Source organism: Panthera onca, chromosome E1, assembly GCF_046562875.1.
Source record: "Panthera onca isolate mPanOnc1 chromosome E1, mPanOnc1 haplotype 2, whole genome shotgun sequence".
NCBI lineage: Eukaryota > Metazoa > Chordata > Mammalia > Carnivora > Felidae > Panthera > Panthera onca.
Window position 1 is genome coordinate 5,157,499 of NC_138352.1, and position 17,362 is coordinate 5,174,860.

General features: G+C 38.3%; 1 protein-coding gene across 1 annotated transcript in view; it reads right to left on the reverse strand.

Annotated features, from left to right (window-relative positions):
- The window catches only part of ABCA10 (ATP binding cassette subfamily A member 10), a 70,820-nt gene that overhangs the window by 13,470 nt on the left and 39,988 nt on the right, over window positions 1–17,362 (reverse strand). The window contains exons 20-27 of the mRNA XM_060645570.3: window positions 16,608–16,774; window positions 15,752–15,885; window positions 13,602–13,739; window positions 10,255–10,362; window positions 9,310–9,480; window positions 9,003–9,116; window positions 2,523–2,642; window positions 105–191 (exon numbers count right to left, since the gene is read on the reverse strand). Of these exons, the coding sequence (XP_060501553.3) occupies window positions 105–191; window positions 2,523–2,642; window positions 9,003–9,116; window positions 9,310–9,480; window positions 10,255–10,362; window positions 13,602–13,739; window positions 15,752–15,885; window positions 16,608–16,774 (1,039 nt within the window). The remainder of the gene's footprint in view (window positions 1–104; window positions 192–2,522; window positions 2,643–9,002; window positions 9,117–9,309; window positions 9,481–10,254; window positions 10,363–13,601; window positions 13,740–15,751; window positions 15,886–16,607; window positions 16,775–17,362) is intronic.

Below are 17,362 nucleotides of genomic sequence, written 5' to 3' on the forward strand. Positions count from 1 at the left end.
GTATTTTTAGGATACTTAAATTTGCCGTTATTTAAATAAGACTAAGTGTATTACACAGTTACGAATCCTAGGCAATACACATTCAGGTAGAAAATTTTTCTTACTATTAAGACTGTTAAGAGAATGCTCTGATTGCCTTCCTTTATTTCATCATTCACACTTTCCGAGTTTCTCACATACACATAAAATACCTGTTGAAGAAACACAAGAGTTAAATGAAGTTTCCTCTGCTTGATGCATATAAAATTTGTGCACTAAATATGCAAACGTTGAACTTGAATTTGTTCTCTGTTACTAAAGTCTGTTGATGAGCTGACATCCTTCCTTGGTTGTAATCTCCAACACCTTCTGCCTTCCAATTGTATGTGGTAGGGATTGGCAGATTTCTTCTTCTATTTTTTTCATCTAGACTGATTTTATTTTTGACACATAAATATTACATATTTTGTTCGATGTATGCTAACATCTATGAACATTCTCAGTACTGAGAGGCCTTGCAGTGTTCTTTCTGGTTACAGTTCTGTCATCATTATCCTCACCTCCTTCTAAAAGCCAGCCGACACTGATCAGAATGCTAAACCCCAAATAGCGGGAGCTATTTTGTAAAATAGCTAGAAATAGACGTGTTAAGTCTTAGAATACGACTTTTCACAATTGTAAAATACCTAGAAATGGGTATTTTTTTCACAATTGTAAAATAGCTAGAAATAGACGTGTTAAGTCTTAGAATACGACTTTTCACAATTGTAAAATACCTAGAAATAGGTATTTTTTTCACAATTGTAAAATAGCTAGAAATAGACATGTTAAGTCTTAGAATACGACTTTACACAATTGTAAAATACCTAGAAATACGTATTTTTTTCACAATTGTAAAATACCTAGAAATAGACGTGTTAAGTCTTAGAATAAGATAATTATTGAAGTTAAGCACTGCATTTAGTTTTGCATTTCCCTCAGTTCCATAAGATAGGTAAACGAGAGGGAGTATATAATGCTCATTATTCATTTTACTAAAAGTGAATGTTCTCAGAAGAATCTAATATTTTTTCTGCCAATAAATGCTAAAAGGGATATTTTAAAAATGACTACCATTTAGTGAGTGTCCACACTATGTGAGATCCTGGGCTTGGCAGAATACATATATTACCTTCTAAGAGCAAACATTATTTCAATCTTTTTATAATAGATATTTTATAATAAAATACCCTTGACTATAGTTTTGCAATTCTGATTCGTTCTTCAGATGAATATTTTTTAGCTGCCTCCTATTAAAAATACTACTTAATGGGGCGCCTGGGTGGCTCAGTCGGTTGCACATCCCACTCCGGCTCAGGTCATGATCTCACGGTCTGTGAGTTCGAGCCCCACATCGGGCTCTGTGCCCACAGCTCAGAGCTTGGAGCCTGTTTCAGATTCTGTGTCTCCCTCTCTCTCTGACCCTCCCCCGTTCATGCTCTGTCTCTGTCTGTCTCAAAAACATAAATAAATGTTAAAAAAAAGAAGTATTTAGCATTAATGATTTTTAAATTTTTTATTTAAGTTTTTATTTTATTCTATTTTATTAAATGTTTATGTATATTTATTTATTTAGAGAGAGAGAGAGCATACACGTGTACCATGGTGGAGGGGTAGAGAGAGAGGGAGAGAGAATCCCAAGCAGGATCCACGCTGCCAGCACAGAGCCTAATGTGGGGTCCATCTCATGAAGTGTGAGATCATGACCTGAGCTGAAATCAAGGGCTGGGCACTTAACCAACTGAGCCACCCAGGTGTCCTTAAGTTTTTATTTTAATTTGAATTAGTTAACAGACAGTGTTATATTAGTTTCAGGAGTACAATACAGTGATTCAATAGTTTCATACATCACATGGTGCTCATTAAGTGTGCTTGCACAGGGCACCTGGGTGTTTCAGTCGGTTAAGTGTTTGACTCTTAATTTCGGCTCAGGTCATGATCTTATGGTTGGTGGGATTGAGCCCCATGTTGGGAGCCTGCTTGGGATTCTCTCTCTCCCCCTCTCCCTCTGCCCCTCCCCCATTCATGTGCGCATGTGCTTTCTCTCTCTCTCTCTCTCTCTCAGAATAAATAAACATTAAAAACAAAAGGAGTGCACTTGCAAATTTCTTTATAGTGGGAGTGATAAAGTCCAGAACTGTGATGTAGATGACATTTATCAACAGTTGCCCCCCCCCCAAATTCTCAGCAGCGCTTGGTTTCTCCCAGAAGTGCTTGTAGCAACATGATTTCCTTCCCTTACCAATCACATCTCCAAAGCAATTTATTGACACTAAGTGGCATGCAATCAAAGAGCGCAATATGTCACATCTCCCATGTGATCTGATATTTAGGAAAAGGGACTCAAGCACAGTCATCAACTTTATTCAGTTTTGCAATCTTAGTTTCAGAACTTACCAGCATCGAATAACTCCTAAATTTTATACTTGTTTCAACACTGGGCAAAGATTTCATTAATGGGCTACATGGTTAAGGTCAGTCACACAGTAGGTAATATTGCTTACCTCCATAAAAAGTATGAAAAATCTAATTAAAGTGTAGAAAGGTATTGAAATCATGCATAGAATTGAACTGGGGTCTTCAGGTTTGGCTGATGATTGGATGATGAGTAAAAATATTGAAATCTAGAAGAAAAATATCCATAGGTATTTTAATTTTCTCAGTCGGATATAATATTGTAAGCTTTTTAAACGAATAATCTGTTTTCCTAGGAGATATTCTCATTTTCACTTTATATATAGCAATATTGCTAGGTTTTCCTCTTTAGGAAGCAAGAAACTATCATTACAACTGAAACACAAGTTTATAATATCTAAAAGATAAATATCTTTTAAATATCTAGAAGATTTCGCACTATCTGATATGGATAGAGAGTAACAATAAAAGAAAGGGATATTACATTATTTACCCTTTTCATCACCCAAAATCCTCATATGCTTTTAGCACCAGCGTATAATTTAGAATTAACTAATGATATGACTTGGAATCTTAAAAGACAAAAGGACAAAATAAACGTTGAGGTATTTATTGCCGTATTTAAGCAATAGGAAAGATATGAGAATTATCCATTTTGACACTAAGGTAGGAATAGTGAAAGGTTGAAAACATCCTGGGAGGAATGAATAAGTCAAGGGGATAAAAGGCACAGCGGAAGAAATATAGTCAATGGTAAGGTAATAACGATGTATGGTGACAGAGGGTAGCTACCCTCGTGAGCATAGCGTAACGCGTTAACTTGTGGACTCACTATGGTGTTCACCTGAAACCAATGTGACGTCTTGTGTCAAGTATACTCAAAACAAAACTCAGAGAAAAATAATATGGACAGCACCATACATGGCAGCCCATATTCCCAAGTCAGACTACTTTGGTGGTTTCCTAAATGGACTCCCTGGACCCAGTTCTCCTTTCGCCACAGACCCATGGGGCATTCTGAAGAAGGATTTGGTTTGGTTTGGATAAGAATCACTTTCTTTTACATATTCCATATAAGTCCTCTGATTGCAAAGATTGTTTTGCTCGAGCAAAGTGTCTGGCACTTTGTAACAGAGAAATGCAATAAATATCAATGAATGAACGAGTGAATGAATATTGGAAAGGCAGGAGGATTTCTATCTTTATGTTTTTATTCATCAAATAATCAAAAAAGATACATATTTAAAATTTTTTAAATGTTTATTTATTTTTGAGAGAGAGAGAGAGAGAGAGAGAGAGACAGAACCCAAGCAGGGGAAGGGCAGAGAGAGAGGGAGACACAGAATCCGAAATAGGTTCCAGGCTCCGAGCTGTCAGCACAAGATATGTGAGCAAGATGTGACCTGAGCCGAAGCCGGACGCTCAACCACCTGGGCTACCCAGGGGTCCCAAAAAAGATACATATTAAGGGTTCAATTTATGCAAATCACTTTGTGGAGTGGTATTGTAGTTACTACAGTTGTAGGAATAAAAAGGGGTGAAAGACAAGAAAAGGCTAGAAGCTGTTACTGAGCATTTACTGTTTACCAAGGACTTTGATGAGCAGTTGACTAGCACTGTGATGGTCAATGTGCTTTGAAAAAGTCAGTCCTGACCCTTTAAAGTATTATGGTTATTATATATATTTTCCGAGGGTCAGATAAATGAATTGACTTGCCCAGTGTCTTACAGCTGTTCAGTGCTAGGTCAAGGATTCAAACCGGGGGCTGTCTGGCTCTAGAGCCCAAACTCTTAACCGCTATACTTTTATAGGAAGATAACCGGCCATACATCAAGTCAGTGGACATGACGTCGGCTGCCATGATACATATGAAACAGATGATAGAACAAAAACGCATATAAATAATGTTTCCTCCACAAGCACCAGAAACATTTTCTGGAGGAAAAAGCAATATAAACAGAAACAGGTTCACTAGTTTATTTTATAACCTTGTATCAGAATCTCCTTGAAGATTTACTGTTCATGCCATTTATAAGTAATAAAGGTTCTGCTGTAACAAAGTATGCAGCAATATATCTTCAGTTATAAAAAACTGAAGTTAAACCTTCTAATTCTAAGAATGCAATTAAATAACTTATCTTTGACAACCCTACCTCTCTTCTCTTATTCCCTTAATGCACTAATTACCTCATCTATCTTGTCCCAAACATCAGAAAAATAAAAAGAATCCTTCCATTAGATCTTTCCTCTGGCAAACAATACCAACAACATTACATTTAAAGGAGTTGTAAAACACTTCCTATTTCTACTTCCCCATTCTATATTTATTCTTCCATCTGCTATAAACTGGATTCTATATTTACTGCTGTAAAAAACTGAAGTTTTTAAAAATTTTTTTTTAATGTTTTTATTTATTTTTGAGACAGAGAGAGATAGAGCATGAACAGGGGAGGGTCAGCGAGAGGGAGACACAGAATCTGAAACAGGCTCCAGGCTCTGAGCTGTCAGCACAGAGCCAGATGCAGGGCTTGAACTCACAGACCGCGAGATCATGACCTGAGCCGAAGTCGGCCGCTTAACCAACTGAGCCCACCCAGGCACCCCCAAAACTGAAGTTTTAAAAGTTAGCTGTGGACTTCTACCTGTAGAAATATAGAAGAATAGATATCCTGAAAGACCTTACCCGTGCCATCTAAAACACATGTCCTTTAAATACACTGCTAGTCTCGGGGGAAAAAGTGAGAGAATTCTTTGACAGGAAACACAAAGTCTGAAACCTAACTTGGACTATTAAGTAAACACTAAATCTGAGCAACCAGGGAACAAATGTGCATTCCAGTTCAGGGATTGAGAGGTCCTTCCCTCCAAATACCCTCGATAGAATAAGTATAGAATAAATAACCCTCTTTAGGGGTATTCCTTGCAACCCCCACATTAAGGCATGATGCTCTAAGATGGTGAATGCCCTACATGGGCTCTACACTGTACTTCTTGCAAAAATAATTGAAAATTCTTCTAGGATGAAAATATCCCCAGTGTAAGATCTTGAATATGTGCACCCAGCTAAAATAAACAAACAAACAAACAAACAAACAAACAAACATACATTCAAATATACAAAGCAACCAGCCACAACAAGTGGCTGGGGGGAGGGTTGGAGTTTGGGGGGGGACAACCAACAACAGATTATAACTATTTGAAGACTGTTATCATTGTCAAAGAACAAGTACAAATATTATTTTAATTAAATGTATAAGTAAATCAAGTGTGGAATAAAGAACACAAAAGCAAGTAACAAGAGATCACGAGAAACCGCTGGACATATCTGAAATAGAGCCAAATCGTTTTAGAAAACAAAGTTGAAATTTTAAAAAGTTGATCAAAGATTAAGCGTAACTCAGAAATAGCTGAATCAAAAAATAAGTGAATTGGAAGGAGAGTCTGAAGCATTTCCCAGAATGCAGCAAGGACAAGGACATAGAAAGTTGGAGCAAAATGCTAAGAGATGTGGAGAACAGACTGAGAATAACACTAATACTATCTCAGTAGAGTCCAGGGAGCAAAAAATAAATATTTTATTCACACTTTCATAAGAGAGGTAATATTTAAAGAGGTACTGGCAGCGAAATTCCTGGAACTGACAAATGAATTCACAGATTCAGATGGCAAAATTCATTTGAAAAAAATGATAAATACAAAGAAATCCACACCTAGAAACAATGTAATGAAATTAAAGGTGCGAAAGTCAAAGACCTTAAAAGTAGTCGAAGACGAATCCTCTACAAAGGAATGGCAGACAGCAATACATCTCAATAGCAAAAAGGTCAGCAAGAGGTTAGTGAATTTAGGTGATAAGAGAAAATAATTGTCAGCCAAGAAATTTATATGCAGTAAAATTAACTTTTAAGAATGAGACTGAAAAATGGCCCTAATGAGAATAAAAAGACAAAGTTACATGTGTGAATAGTGGACAAACGGTCAACAAAAAGTGTCTACAAATATTTTTTAACTTCTTAAAATAATAATGTTTATTTATGAGATTAAAAATGAGAGAACCAAACACTAGAGAATATCATGTAAGTAGGGTGGGCAATTATTGATCATAAAGTCTCCAAAATACAGTGTTGGAAGTAATTAGGATATTAACTTTAGGCTCCATTAAGTTTGGCATGGGGAAAAGAAAATCAAGGATATTATGGGCTGAGTTTTGTCCCCTGAAATTCACATATTGAAGTTCTAAGCCCAGTAGAACATGATTGTATTTGGAGATGGGGTCCTTGAAGAGGTCATTAAGATTAAAGACGTCATGGAGGTGGGCCCTAATCCAATGTAACTATTGTCCTAATAAGAGGAAATTTAGACAGACAGACACACACACACACACACACACACACACACACACACACAAGATCACAGGAAGTCTCTGAGAGATGATGCCCATCTATAAGCCACCACATAATGCACATCACAAATACAAAGCCATGAAGTAAAAAATGATATCACCAAATTGAAGTGTATAAACAATCACAAGAAATTCATTAAATTAAACGCACAGATTGTCAGATTGAATTTAAAAATGACAACAAATAAAATCCAACTATATTCAGTTGGCAACAAACAGACACAAAAGCATGACACCCAAAGGTTGAAAGTAAACCCGTGGCAAAACGATTTACCAGGCAAAAGCTAAATAAAAGAAATCTGGTATACCTATATTAATATCTGACATATCGACTTTATGACCAAAAGCCATTATGAGAATAAATAGGGCCACTACCTAATGATTCCAGACTTGAATGATCAAATAAAATATGGGTTTGAACAACATGGGTTTGACCTGTGCAGGCCCATGTATACATGCACTTTTTGTTCAATAAATGCAGTCCTGGAAATGTATTTTCTCTTCCTTATGATTTTCTTAATAATATTTTTTTCTCTAGGTTACTTTGTTGTGAGAATACAGTATGTAATACAGATAACTTAATAATATGTGTTAATCGACTGCTTATGTTATCGGTAAGCCTTCCAGTCAACAGTATACATCTGGGGGAAGTCAAAAGTTACACGCATAATCGCGACCATGCAGAGGGCTGGTTCCCCTAACTCCCATGTTGTTCAAGGGTCACCTGTAGTCTCAAAATATATAAAGCAAAAACTGATTAAATGAGAGGATGAAACAGACAAAACTACCTTTATATTGGGATGAGTAAGGGGAGAAAAACCAAACAGATCAAGGACTAATTCCAATAGTTAAGGAGGCGTTACCTCGTTACGGCATTTGACTATTGTAGCACAACCACTTATAAAATCAACCCAACGAATGATATGATTGGGTACTGCAAGGAGGATACTTAGAGACTAAGAAGCAATTTAATAGCCTTTACGATCTCTGCCGGCATACTGAATTCTCCAACTGGCTGTATTTGTGACATTCCCATCCACACTAAATCCAAACCTTTGGATATTACCCACAAAGACCAGCCACTGTGACTGTACCAGCCCCAAAGAAGTAAGATGTTGGCTCTCTTTACCCTAAACCCTCTGCCCTGTCCCCACATACAGGAGAAGGGGAAAAACAGAACAAATAGAAAAATTAAAAGGGTAGACCCTGCTCCCTTTCTCACCACTGGTCCCCAAACTAAGGGCATGCCTGAAGTGGGGTTGGGGATGGAGCTTTTGAGATTAAAGCTATGATTTGGACTTGGCTGACCTTTTAAGTGAATCTTAATGAGCTATTTTACTATCTGAAATGGTCAGAAAGCTATGATATCTGCTCAAGATGTCAACAAGGCATAGGGAAGAGAATACAGCAGAGAGTGCCTAATGTAATAAATGTTTTTATTTATTAATCAAACTTTTCCATGTTTATTTGTTTGATTACATTACTAGTCAATATGGTCACCTATCGCACTTTTTTTTTTAATAAGTAGAATTATTCAGGAGAAAAACTACACTGAGTTGAGAGGCTTGGGTTCAGGTGTGATTCTTTTAAGTTCTTCCCACTCTGTAAAATGAGGGGACTGTCCCAAGTGATCTAGTCTTTCAGGTGAGCCCTGCCAGGGTTTCTACAGATATTTTGTTTCTCTCCAAAGAAACAGAGATATAAAAGAGAAACCTCAAAGAACAGATGGAAATAGGAGAGAGAAAATGAACAAGAAATACTGAAACCATGAACACAGTCCATGGAGGTACAAAAGAGGTACAAAAGAAGTGATTCCATTCTCTTCTAAGTAACGTATTTAGGGGTGCCTGCATGGCTCAGTTGGTTGGGCACCTGACTTTGGCTCAGGTCATGATCTCATGGTTTGTGAGTTCGAGCCCCGCATTGGGCTCTGTGCTGACAGCTCAGAGCCTGGAGCCTGCTTCACATTCTGTGTCTCCCTCTCTGTCTGCCCCTCCCCCAGTCATTCTCTCTCTCTCTCTCTCTCTCTCTCTCTCTCTCTCTCTCTCAGTCAAAAGTAAATAAACATTTAAAAATTTTTAAGCATTTATACTTAACTTTGAATTCTTAAAAATAAGCTTTAAAAAAATTTAATATAAATGTGCATATGTATGCATAGATACTTACAATAAGAAACCCGAGACACCAAAGGCCATTATTTTTTCTTCTCTTGCGAAAGATGAATGAAATCACATACGTGAAGAATATAAGAGAAGCTGCACAACCAACTATGCAAACCACCTGCAAACAATATATTTAGTGGCAAGATTAGAGATGCAGGTCACGTATGGGACGGGGAACAGGGAGATGATGAGACCATAAGGCTGTGTAAGGCCATTTTCTCACACACGCCTTTCGTTAACGATACAACGCTAATGAAAGTGAATGTTTGTTTCTATTATATTTTGGCCTGGTGAAAAAAATGATCACTTACAAGAGCAAACATGAGCACCAGTGGGAATCTGACTTCCAAAACCATGAAGCAGTTCATTAAATACACTGAAAGAAGAATCGAGCAGTATAATGGAATGTCCACCAGAGCCTGTCCGATCCAGTATGCCGAAGGACACAGGCCTGAAATCCATAACTGAGACTGAGTTTTTTGCTGATAAAGAAACAGAAGGGATACAGAAGGGTTTGAAATGTTGGGTCAAAAAGGTATTTTGTTTATGCGAAAATACAAACTTTTAATACATTTTAGAAATAGCATGTTGTAATTTTTTTGGTCTGTATTATTTTATATAGTGAATCTGAGCTTCAGTAACTTTCTAACCCAGGTCTAGGTAATCAGGCCTCAGGCAACTAATACCGTCCCAGAGAAACACCGTGTCACTGTGACTGGAGAAGGGCATGTCTCTAAGTATCTGACGTCCAATATGGGAATATACAGCCATTGGCTCAACAGGAAAAGTCTGGATTATTTGTAGAGTTGATTTACTCTTTGATGTAGATAAATGAAAATGACGATAACATAAAATTTTAAAGCTTGATTTACAAAAGTGTTGTTAAAAGTTCAGAAACATGGTATGTCTTATATTTGACGCTCTATTTAAAAAACACACACACACATTCCGTTTGGAACTGTGAAATAACAACACACGGTCAAGAAGCACCACACTTTTACTTCTAGAGTTGATTTAGTAGGATTCCCTTAAAGGTGAGACAATTTCATGGTGTTGAATAGTGAATTTTCTGACTCCTTTGACATTGTGATTAACCATTTGACAGAATCTATAATGAGACTAGAACAACGACATAATTTACGTGTAGACACATTTTTCTTGAAGAACTATCCCGTGTGTATATAGCAGTGAAATTCGAATTTTTGAAGTCAGAGAAAATCATCTTTGTCCTCCTCCCCTCCCACACCCCCTCTTACTTTGCGATCGCTGAAGCTGCTCATGCCAATGTAAGGAGAAAGGCAGTTTGCAAGGACCAACAAAAATAAAGGCCCATTCACAAAACCAAATTCCACTAAGACGCCATTCTGGAAGTTCAAAACACACCTGTAAGCTATTGAAATTGTTACATATCATGCAATCAAACATAGTCGTAAGATATGAGATAGTGAGAACTTCAGAATGGAAGCATATACCTAATTTAAGAAGCAAACACAGACAGGGGTGCCTGGGTGGCTCAGTCAGTTAAGTGTCTGACTTTGGCTCGGGTCATGATCTCACAGTTTGTGACTGTTGGGCTGTCTGCTGTCAGCGCAGAGCCCGCTTCTTCCGATCCTCTGTCCTCCTCTCTCTCTGCCTCTCCCTCATTCGTGCTCTCTCTCAAAACTAAATAAACATTAAAAAAAAAAAAAAAAAAGCAAACACAGGCAGAAGTGGCCATGTTTTGCTACCCTAAATAGCAGGCTCCATTCCCAGGAACTGCACGATATCAACAGAAATTCAAAATCTGAATTCATAGGCATGTATGGAGAGATCGTGAGCAGGTTCTTTTTCATATTTACATCTAGTAATTGTTAAGCAAAGACATATACTCTTTGGAGCTGCACTGATAGTCTCTGAAGCAGACAGACTGCTTATTCCGGTTCCCTACTTCCAAGTAGATGAATTATAGATAATAGCCTCTAAAACTCTTGAACTTGAAGCTGTTCTTGTCCCTACCTGTGAAATATAATTAGAGGAGAGCAAATCTTTCCTGCGTAAAACACTTCTGGACATCTAGAAATATTTAAATTAATCTTTAAGGCCTGGAAGGGTCTTACTATAAATCTAAGTTGTTTTCCAGACAGGGTAATGTATTACAGTTATAAGAATGGACTGGGAAAAAAGAAAAAAAGAGTACAGAAATGGCCTTATTTCATAGGCAAAAAAAAACTAGAGGTGCCATTATATTAATTTCTTACTATAAAAATTTCATTCTCTACAACCACTATGCATATACTTGCAAACATTCACCCAATTTCCACCATTTTCCCCTTTTTTATCTACAATAATTAAACACACCTGTTAGGAATTACTTGAAGGCTGAGGACAGTTATTAAAATCGTATATAATCAAAAACTGCACTGTATCTCATACGACACAAAACAGAAAAGAGCCAAGACCCAAAAGGACACTTCAGAATTTAAAACGAAAGAGAAAAAATGGGGCGCCTGGGTGGCTCAGTCAGTTGAGCATCCAACTCTTGATGTGGCTCAGGTCATGATCTCATGGTTCATGAGTTCAAGCCAGGAATCACGGGCTGTGCTTGTGCTCTCTCTCTCTCTTAAAATAAGTAAGTAAACTTCAAAAAAATAAGTAAAATAAAATGATAGAGAAAACACCACAGAACTGTTAAATAATCATAATTTTAGAGTTGGATTGTATATTCTCATAAATTTCAGTGTGATCTGTCTATTTACTCTCCACATTTTTCCCCCTTAAACAAGGAGTTTAGTTTTATTTTCTCTGTGCATTTGCAAAACACTTAGGACCAACGCTTGGTGAGTTCAAGCCCCACATTGGGCTCTGTGCTGGCAGCGAGGAGCTTGCTTGGGATTCTCTCTCTGCCCCTCCCCCACTTGTTCTTGCTCTCCCTGCCCCACCCCCGAAATAAATAAATACACTTAAAAAAAAATAAAACCTCCTGTGAAAAAAAAATTACATTAAAAAAAAAGGCCTAAGAGGGATTAGTGCCTTAGCCCTAGGGAGCTACAGCAACTGTGACTGGTCCAAGGAATTGAAAAAATATCGGGAAAATAGAACAGGAGGCAAGAGAATGAGAAATCACTGAGGAAGAGGGCCTTGAGGTGGGCCACCAGGGGGAACTGGAGGCCGGGGGGTGGGTCTGGATGGAGGGAGGGGCCCCCGCTGGTAGCCACTGGGTGGGGGTTGCGGAGGCTCAGTATATCCACGAGGAGGTATCACTGGAGTAGGTCCACGCATCCCAGGTGGAGGCATAGGACCTGGGTGACCCATGGGAGATCCAAACGGAGGCCCTCGAGGGGGCATGCCCTTTGGAATAGGTCCGGGATGAGGCACTCCAGGTGGCCATCGGGATGGTGGCTGTCCCCTGCCCCCAGAGCCTGGGGGCCCAGCATGGGGGTGTCCTAAGCCATAAAGACCACGGTGGGCTGGCTGCATCTGAGACACCCTTGGATGGGGCATCCCACCTGGTGGGAATGGGTGAGGACGTGAGTGTCCATGCCCAGGATGTCCAGCCCGTGGGGTTCCTGCTGATGGTGGGCCAAGTCCTCCAGCTCCAGGAGACACAGGTGGTGGGGGCATGGCTGGGGGGTATCCCAGGTGGAAGCATTCTAGGAGGCAGCACTGTAGTGTTGGGGGGAGGGAGGACCCAGGAGGAGGCATGCCTGGTGGAGGAAGCCTGGACCCCAATGAGATACTACAGGATTGGGGGCTGAGGGTGGATGTGGTGTATACTTTCTACACTTGCTTTAGTCAATGTATATCACATACTCAATAAACTCCCCTAGGGAGAAGTGATGTAAGATTAAGGATTTGCATTTGAAGCTTTGTAAGTGTTCTAGATTTCTAAGCAAGTCCATTCATTCACTGATTTTAGAAACTATGTATTAGGTACCTAGTTAAGTGTGAAGAGTTATTCAAGACAGATTCTTTAACAGACCTATTATTTTTCTCTATTATTTTACAGTTTTCAGTGTCCTTCGGATCTTGGCTCTTTTAATGTTCTATGTCTTGGGGAGCTGTGGATACTTTTGAATAGACAAGATTTTATTTTATTTTTTTCAATGCATTTATTTAGTTTGAGAGAGCACTCATGCAAGCAGGGGAGCAGCAGAGACAGAGGGAGACAGAGCATCCCAAGCAGGCTCCGTGCCGACAGCACGACGCAGGTTCGACCCCACGAACCATGAGATCATGACCTGGGCAGAAATCAAGAGTCGGACGCTCAAACACCTGAGCCACCCAAACGCCCCGATTAGATAAGATGTTAGACTGGAAGGATGAGGCCAGTGATAAAACGAGTCTAAGTATCAGGTAGACACTCAAGAAATATTTGTAGAATGAATGAAAAAGGTCAGGCTCTGTTCTAGGCACTGAGGAAACAGATTTAATCCTCACAATAACTGTATATAGTAGATACAATTATATTCCCCATTTTATAGACGAAGACAGTAAAGCAAGGAATGGCTAAGAAAGTTCCTAATAAATAGCAGAAACAGGACTCAAACTCAGGTGGTAAGCTATAGAGTTCTCTCCCTTTATCCCTCATTAAATAGTCTCTTATATAAGTCAATACTGTACTTACAAAAGGAAATGTGCTTCTCTCTGTTTTAATAAGTTCGGTAAAGTTAAAAATTCCAAGAAGGGCATTGCTAACAATTCCCATAAGAACAGGAAAACAAGTAATTCTCTTGGTATTACACACAACTGAAAATCTGTAATCCTTAAAAAAAAAAAAAAAAAAAAGACACACAAATATAAGTTTTAAATTCTTAAAGCAATCATACTTTCTGTACAACTTATAAAGGACCAGGGTGGAATTAGGGTGAGAAGGAGACTATTAGTTTTTCTTTGACACTTCAATCTTTTTGAATTGTCGTAAGAATGCATTATTTTGGTAATCCAAATGAATTATTCTGTAAATGAAATAGATGAACATTCACTAACATGAAAGGATGTCAAAGATTTATATTTTATGTGACAGAAAGAGTTTCAGGGCCTTCTAATACAATTCCAATTTAGGAAATATGTCTTAGAATATGAGATTGTTCTATAAATAATGTATTTTTATAAAGGAAAACTGTGTAGAAGACATTTAGCAAACAACAGTTAGAAATATAATATGGGAAAATAAAGAAATAAAATTAGAGAATTTTCCCTTCTGTATTACATATCCCAGTAATGTTTTAATTTCCCTATTAAAAATGGGTTGCTTTGTGGATGGAACTGGAGAGTGTGATGCTAAGTGAAATAAGCCATACAGAGAAAGACAGATACCATATGGTTTCACTCTTATGTGGATCCTGAGAAACTTAACAGAAACCCATGGGGAAGGGGAAGGAAAAAAAAAAAAAAAAAGAGGTTAGAGTGGGAGAGAGCCAAAGCATAAGAGACTCTTAAAAACTGAGAACAAACTGAGGGTTGATGGGGGGTGGGAGGGAGGGGAGGGTGGGTGATGGGTATTGAGGAGGGCACCTTTTGGGATGAGCATTGGGTGTTGTATGGAAACCAATCTGACAATAAATTTTATATATTAAAAAATAAATAAATAAATAAATAAATAAATAAACATTAAAAAAATGCGTTGCTTTTTTTCTGCTTTATGGAGGTGTAATTGACAAACAACATTTTAATCTACTTAAAATGTAGTTCATAATGATTTGACATACATATATATTGTGAAAAGATTCTTCCCATCTAGTTAACATTTCCATCACCTCAAATGTATATGTGTGTGCATATATATTATATGTATGAACACTTATATATAATATATATGAACATTTAAGTTCCACTCAGCAAATTACAATTATACCATACAGTGTTACCAACTATAGTTTCCACATTACACATTAGGTCTTCAAACCTTATTTATCTTTTTTTTATGTTTATTTATTTCTGAGAGAGAGAGAGAGAGAGAGACAGAGTGCAAGTGGGAGAGGGGCAGAGAGAGAGGGAGACACAGAATCTGAAGCAGGCTCCAGGCTCCGAACTGTCAGCACAGAGCCTGACTCGGGGCTCGAACCCACGAAACGTGAGATCATGACCTGAGCTGAAGTCGAAGTCGGACGCCCAACTGACTGAGCCACTGAAGCGCCCCAAGCCTTATTTATCTTATAGCTGAAAGCTTACATGCTTTTACCAGCCTATCCCTGTTTTCCCCACCCTTAGCCCCTGGCAACCACTTTTCTACTTTCTGCTTCTAGGAGTTTGACTTTTGTTTTCTACTTATAAGTGATACCACGTAGTATTGGCCTTTCTCTGTCTGTTTTGTTTCACTTAGCCTAATGCCCTCAAGATCTATCCATGCTGTTGCAAAACATGCATTGCTTTTATAACAAATCAAATCATTAATAACGGTGCCTGGGTAGCTCAGCTGGTTAAGCTTCTGACTCTTGGTTTTGGCTCAGGTCATGATCCCGCAGTGAATGAGTTCAAGCCCCACATAGGACTCTGTGCGGACAACGCGGAGACTACGTGGGAATTTTCTTGCTCTCCCTCTCTGTGGCCCTCCCCCCATCCTCTCAAAATAAATAAACTTTAAAAAATAAAAAACAAATCACGAATAAAAGATGATCCCTTTAAGAGATAGAAACGTGTGCTCTTTAAAGGATTACAGTTTCATACTTTAACTCAACAAGGACTCAAGAGTTGAGTTGCTTCTCTATAGATCTCAAGTATTAGAAGGTGGCAAGACCCCATTCATGATTCAACAGTATGTGGATGCAAACATACCTTCCGGTCACCAGACACTATGATGGCTCCATTGTAGGAAGGATCATCAGAGCCATTTCTATTTCTAAAATCATCTACTTCCAGAAGTATATCCTGACGCTTCAGTGCCTGCATAAAGTCTTCAATATTTGATCCTAATGTAATCAACGAAGGAAGACAGAATAACATCAAGGAACCCAACGTCTAAGCTTTAAAATAGCAAAGATGTCTCCTCACGTTAAGGAATGCCCAGGATAACATGGTAAGGACCTTCACTCTCTGAGAATATCCTGAGATTAATTCCGATGCTGGGACAATGAAATGTGGTCTACTGTCTTGAGTGCAACAGACTCCTTTCAGAAATATGTTCGCGGATTTTGTACTTCTTATGAAGGGAAAAGGATTTATTCCTGAGGGCTAGATTTGCAATTCTCACAGAAATAAAACTTTTTATTAGCGATTTTTATAAACTCTGCCAGATGTCTGTAATGTTTGTAGCTACAAATACTATATACAAAATACATACCTCCTAAGCTAGGCTTGTTCTACTGATGATACAAATCGGTCCTACTCATTATCTAACCTGTTGTATGTGGCCAACTCTGCAGTGATATTTACTGTCCGAGGGACCCGTTCAAGACATCTTCATGAGATGAAGGTAATTTGATATTATCCATTATGTCCATTACTTTTCTTGGTTTGAAAATGTTATCAATTTCCTTAATTTGAAAACAAAGCAAGCTCTGGACACACACACCGCTTCTCCCCCTTGCCGCTCAAGCTATTTTTAATATAGGTCTTTTTTGCTGCTCGGGTTTGTGTTTCAAAAGATCTTTGATGATAAAAACCAAGAGTAGATTTAATCCCTATTTCTCACCTGTATTGTTGATGACCAATAGACTGGTAAGAGGAGTCTGTGAGGGTTGTTCCAGAGAAAGAAAATACATACTGGATGAGAGCTCCTGACAATGAGTGGAATGAGATAACGCAACCACTATCTTCACAACAATGGTGGGGATTAAAGGAATACCAAGTAACAGTAACCTAAGTAAAAGAAAATTAAAATGCAAGTCTAAAACATCTTCCCGCCAACTATTTAAGTCACAAAACATGCCATAGAAATGCCAACTTTTGGAAATTCAACATATAAATATGGCGGTTAATTACATAAAATGACAATGGCGTTAATCTGAAAGAGGGCTCAAAATTTTTCATAAATCATATCACACTGCGAGATTTCCAAGGATAATAAGAGCATCAAAAGAGAAGGTGAAATCCAAGTGGGTTCCTCTGGTGGGTGTGCTGATTGATCAGGACAACAGGGAAAACATTGGATGGGATATCAGGAGCCTCTAACAGCCTATCTACATAGTTTTAAAGGGAAAGAAGCCTTATTTCACACTGCCCTCAAACTTGCAATGTGTACAATTTCAAGTACCATTTTAACTTGCATCAGCTGTTGTTTTGTGTATACTTTAATTTTCATGAAACTAGAGGCCATATTTAATGCACAGTTTTCAGGTCCTAGAATGCATTCTTCCAGCTCAAACTACCAGTTGGAAATCTCTCAAGTAATCCTTTTGTTTCTCTAATTAAAGTTGGTGATTCCACTCTTTGCAACGACTTCTTTCG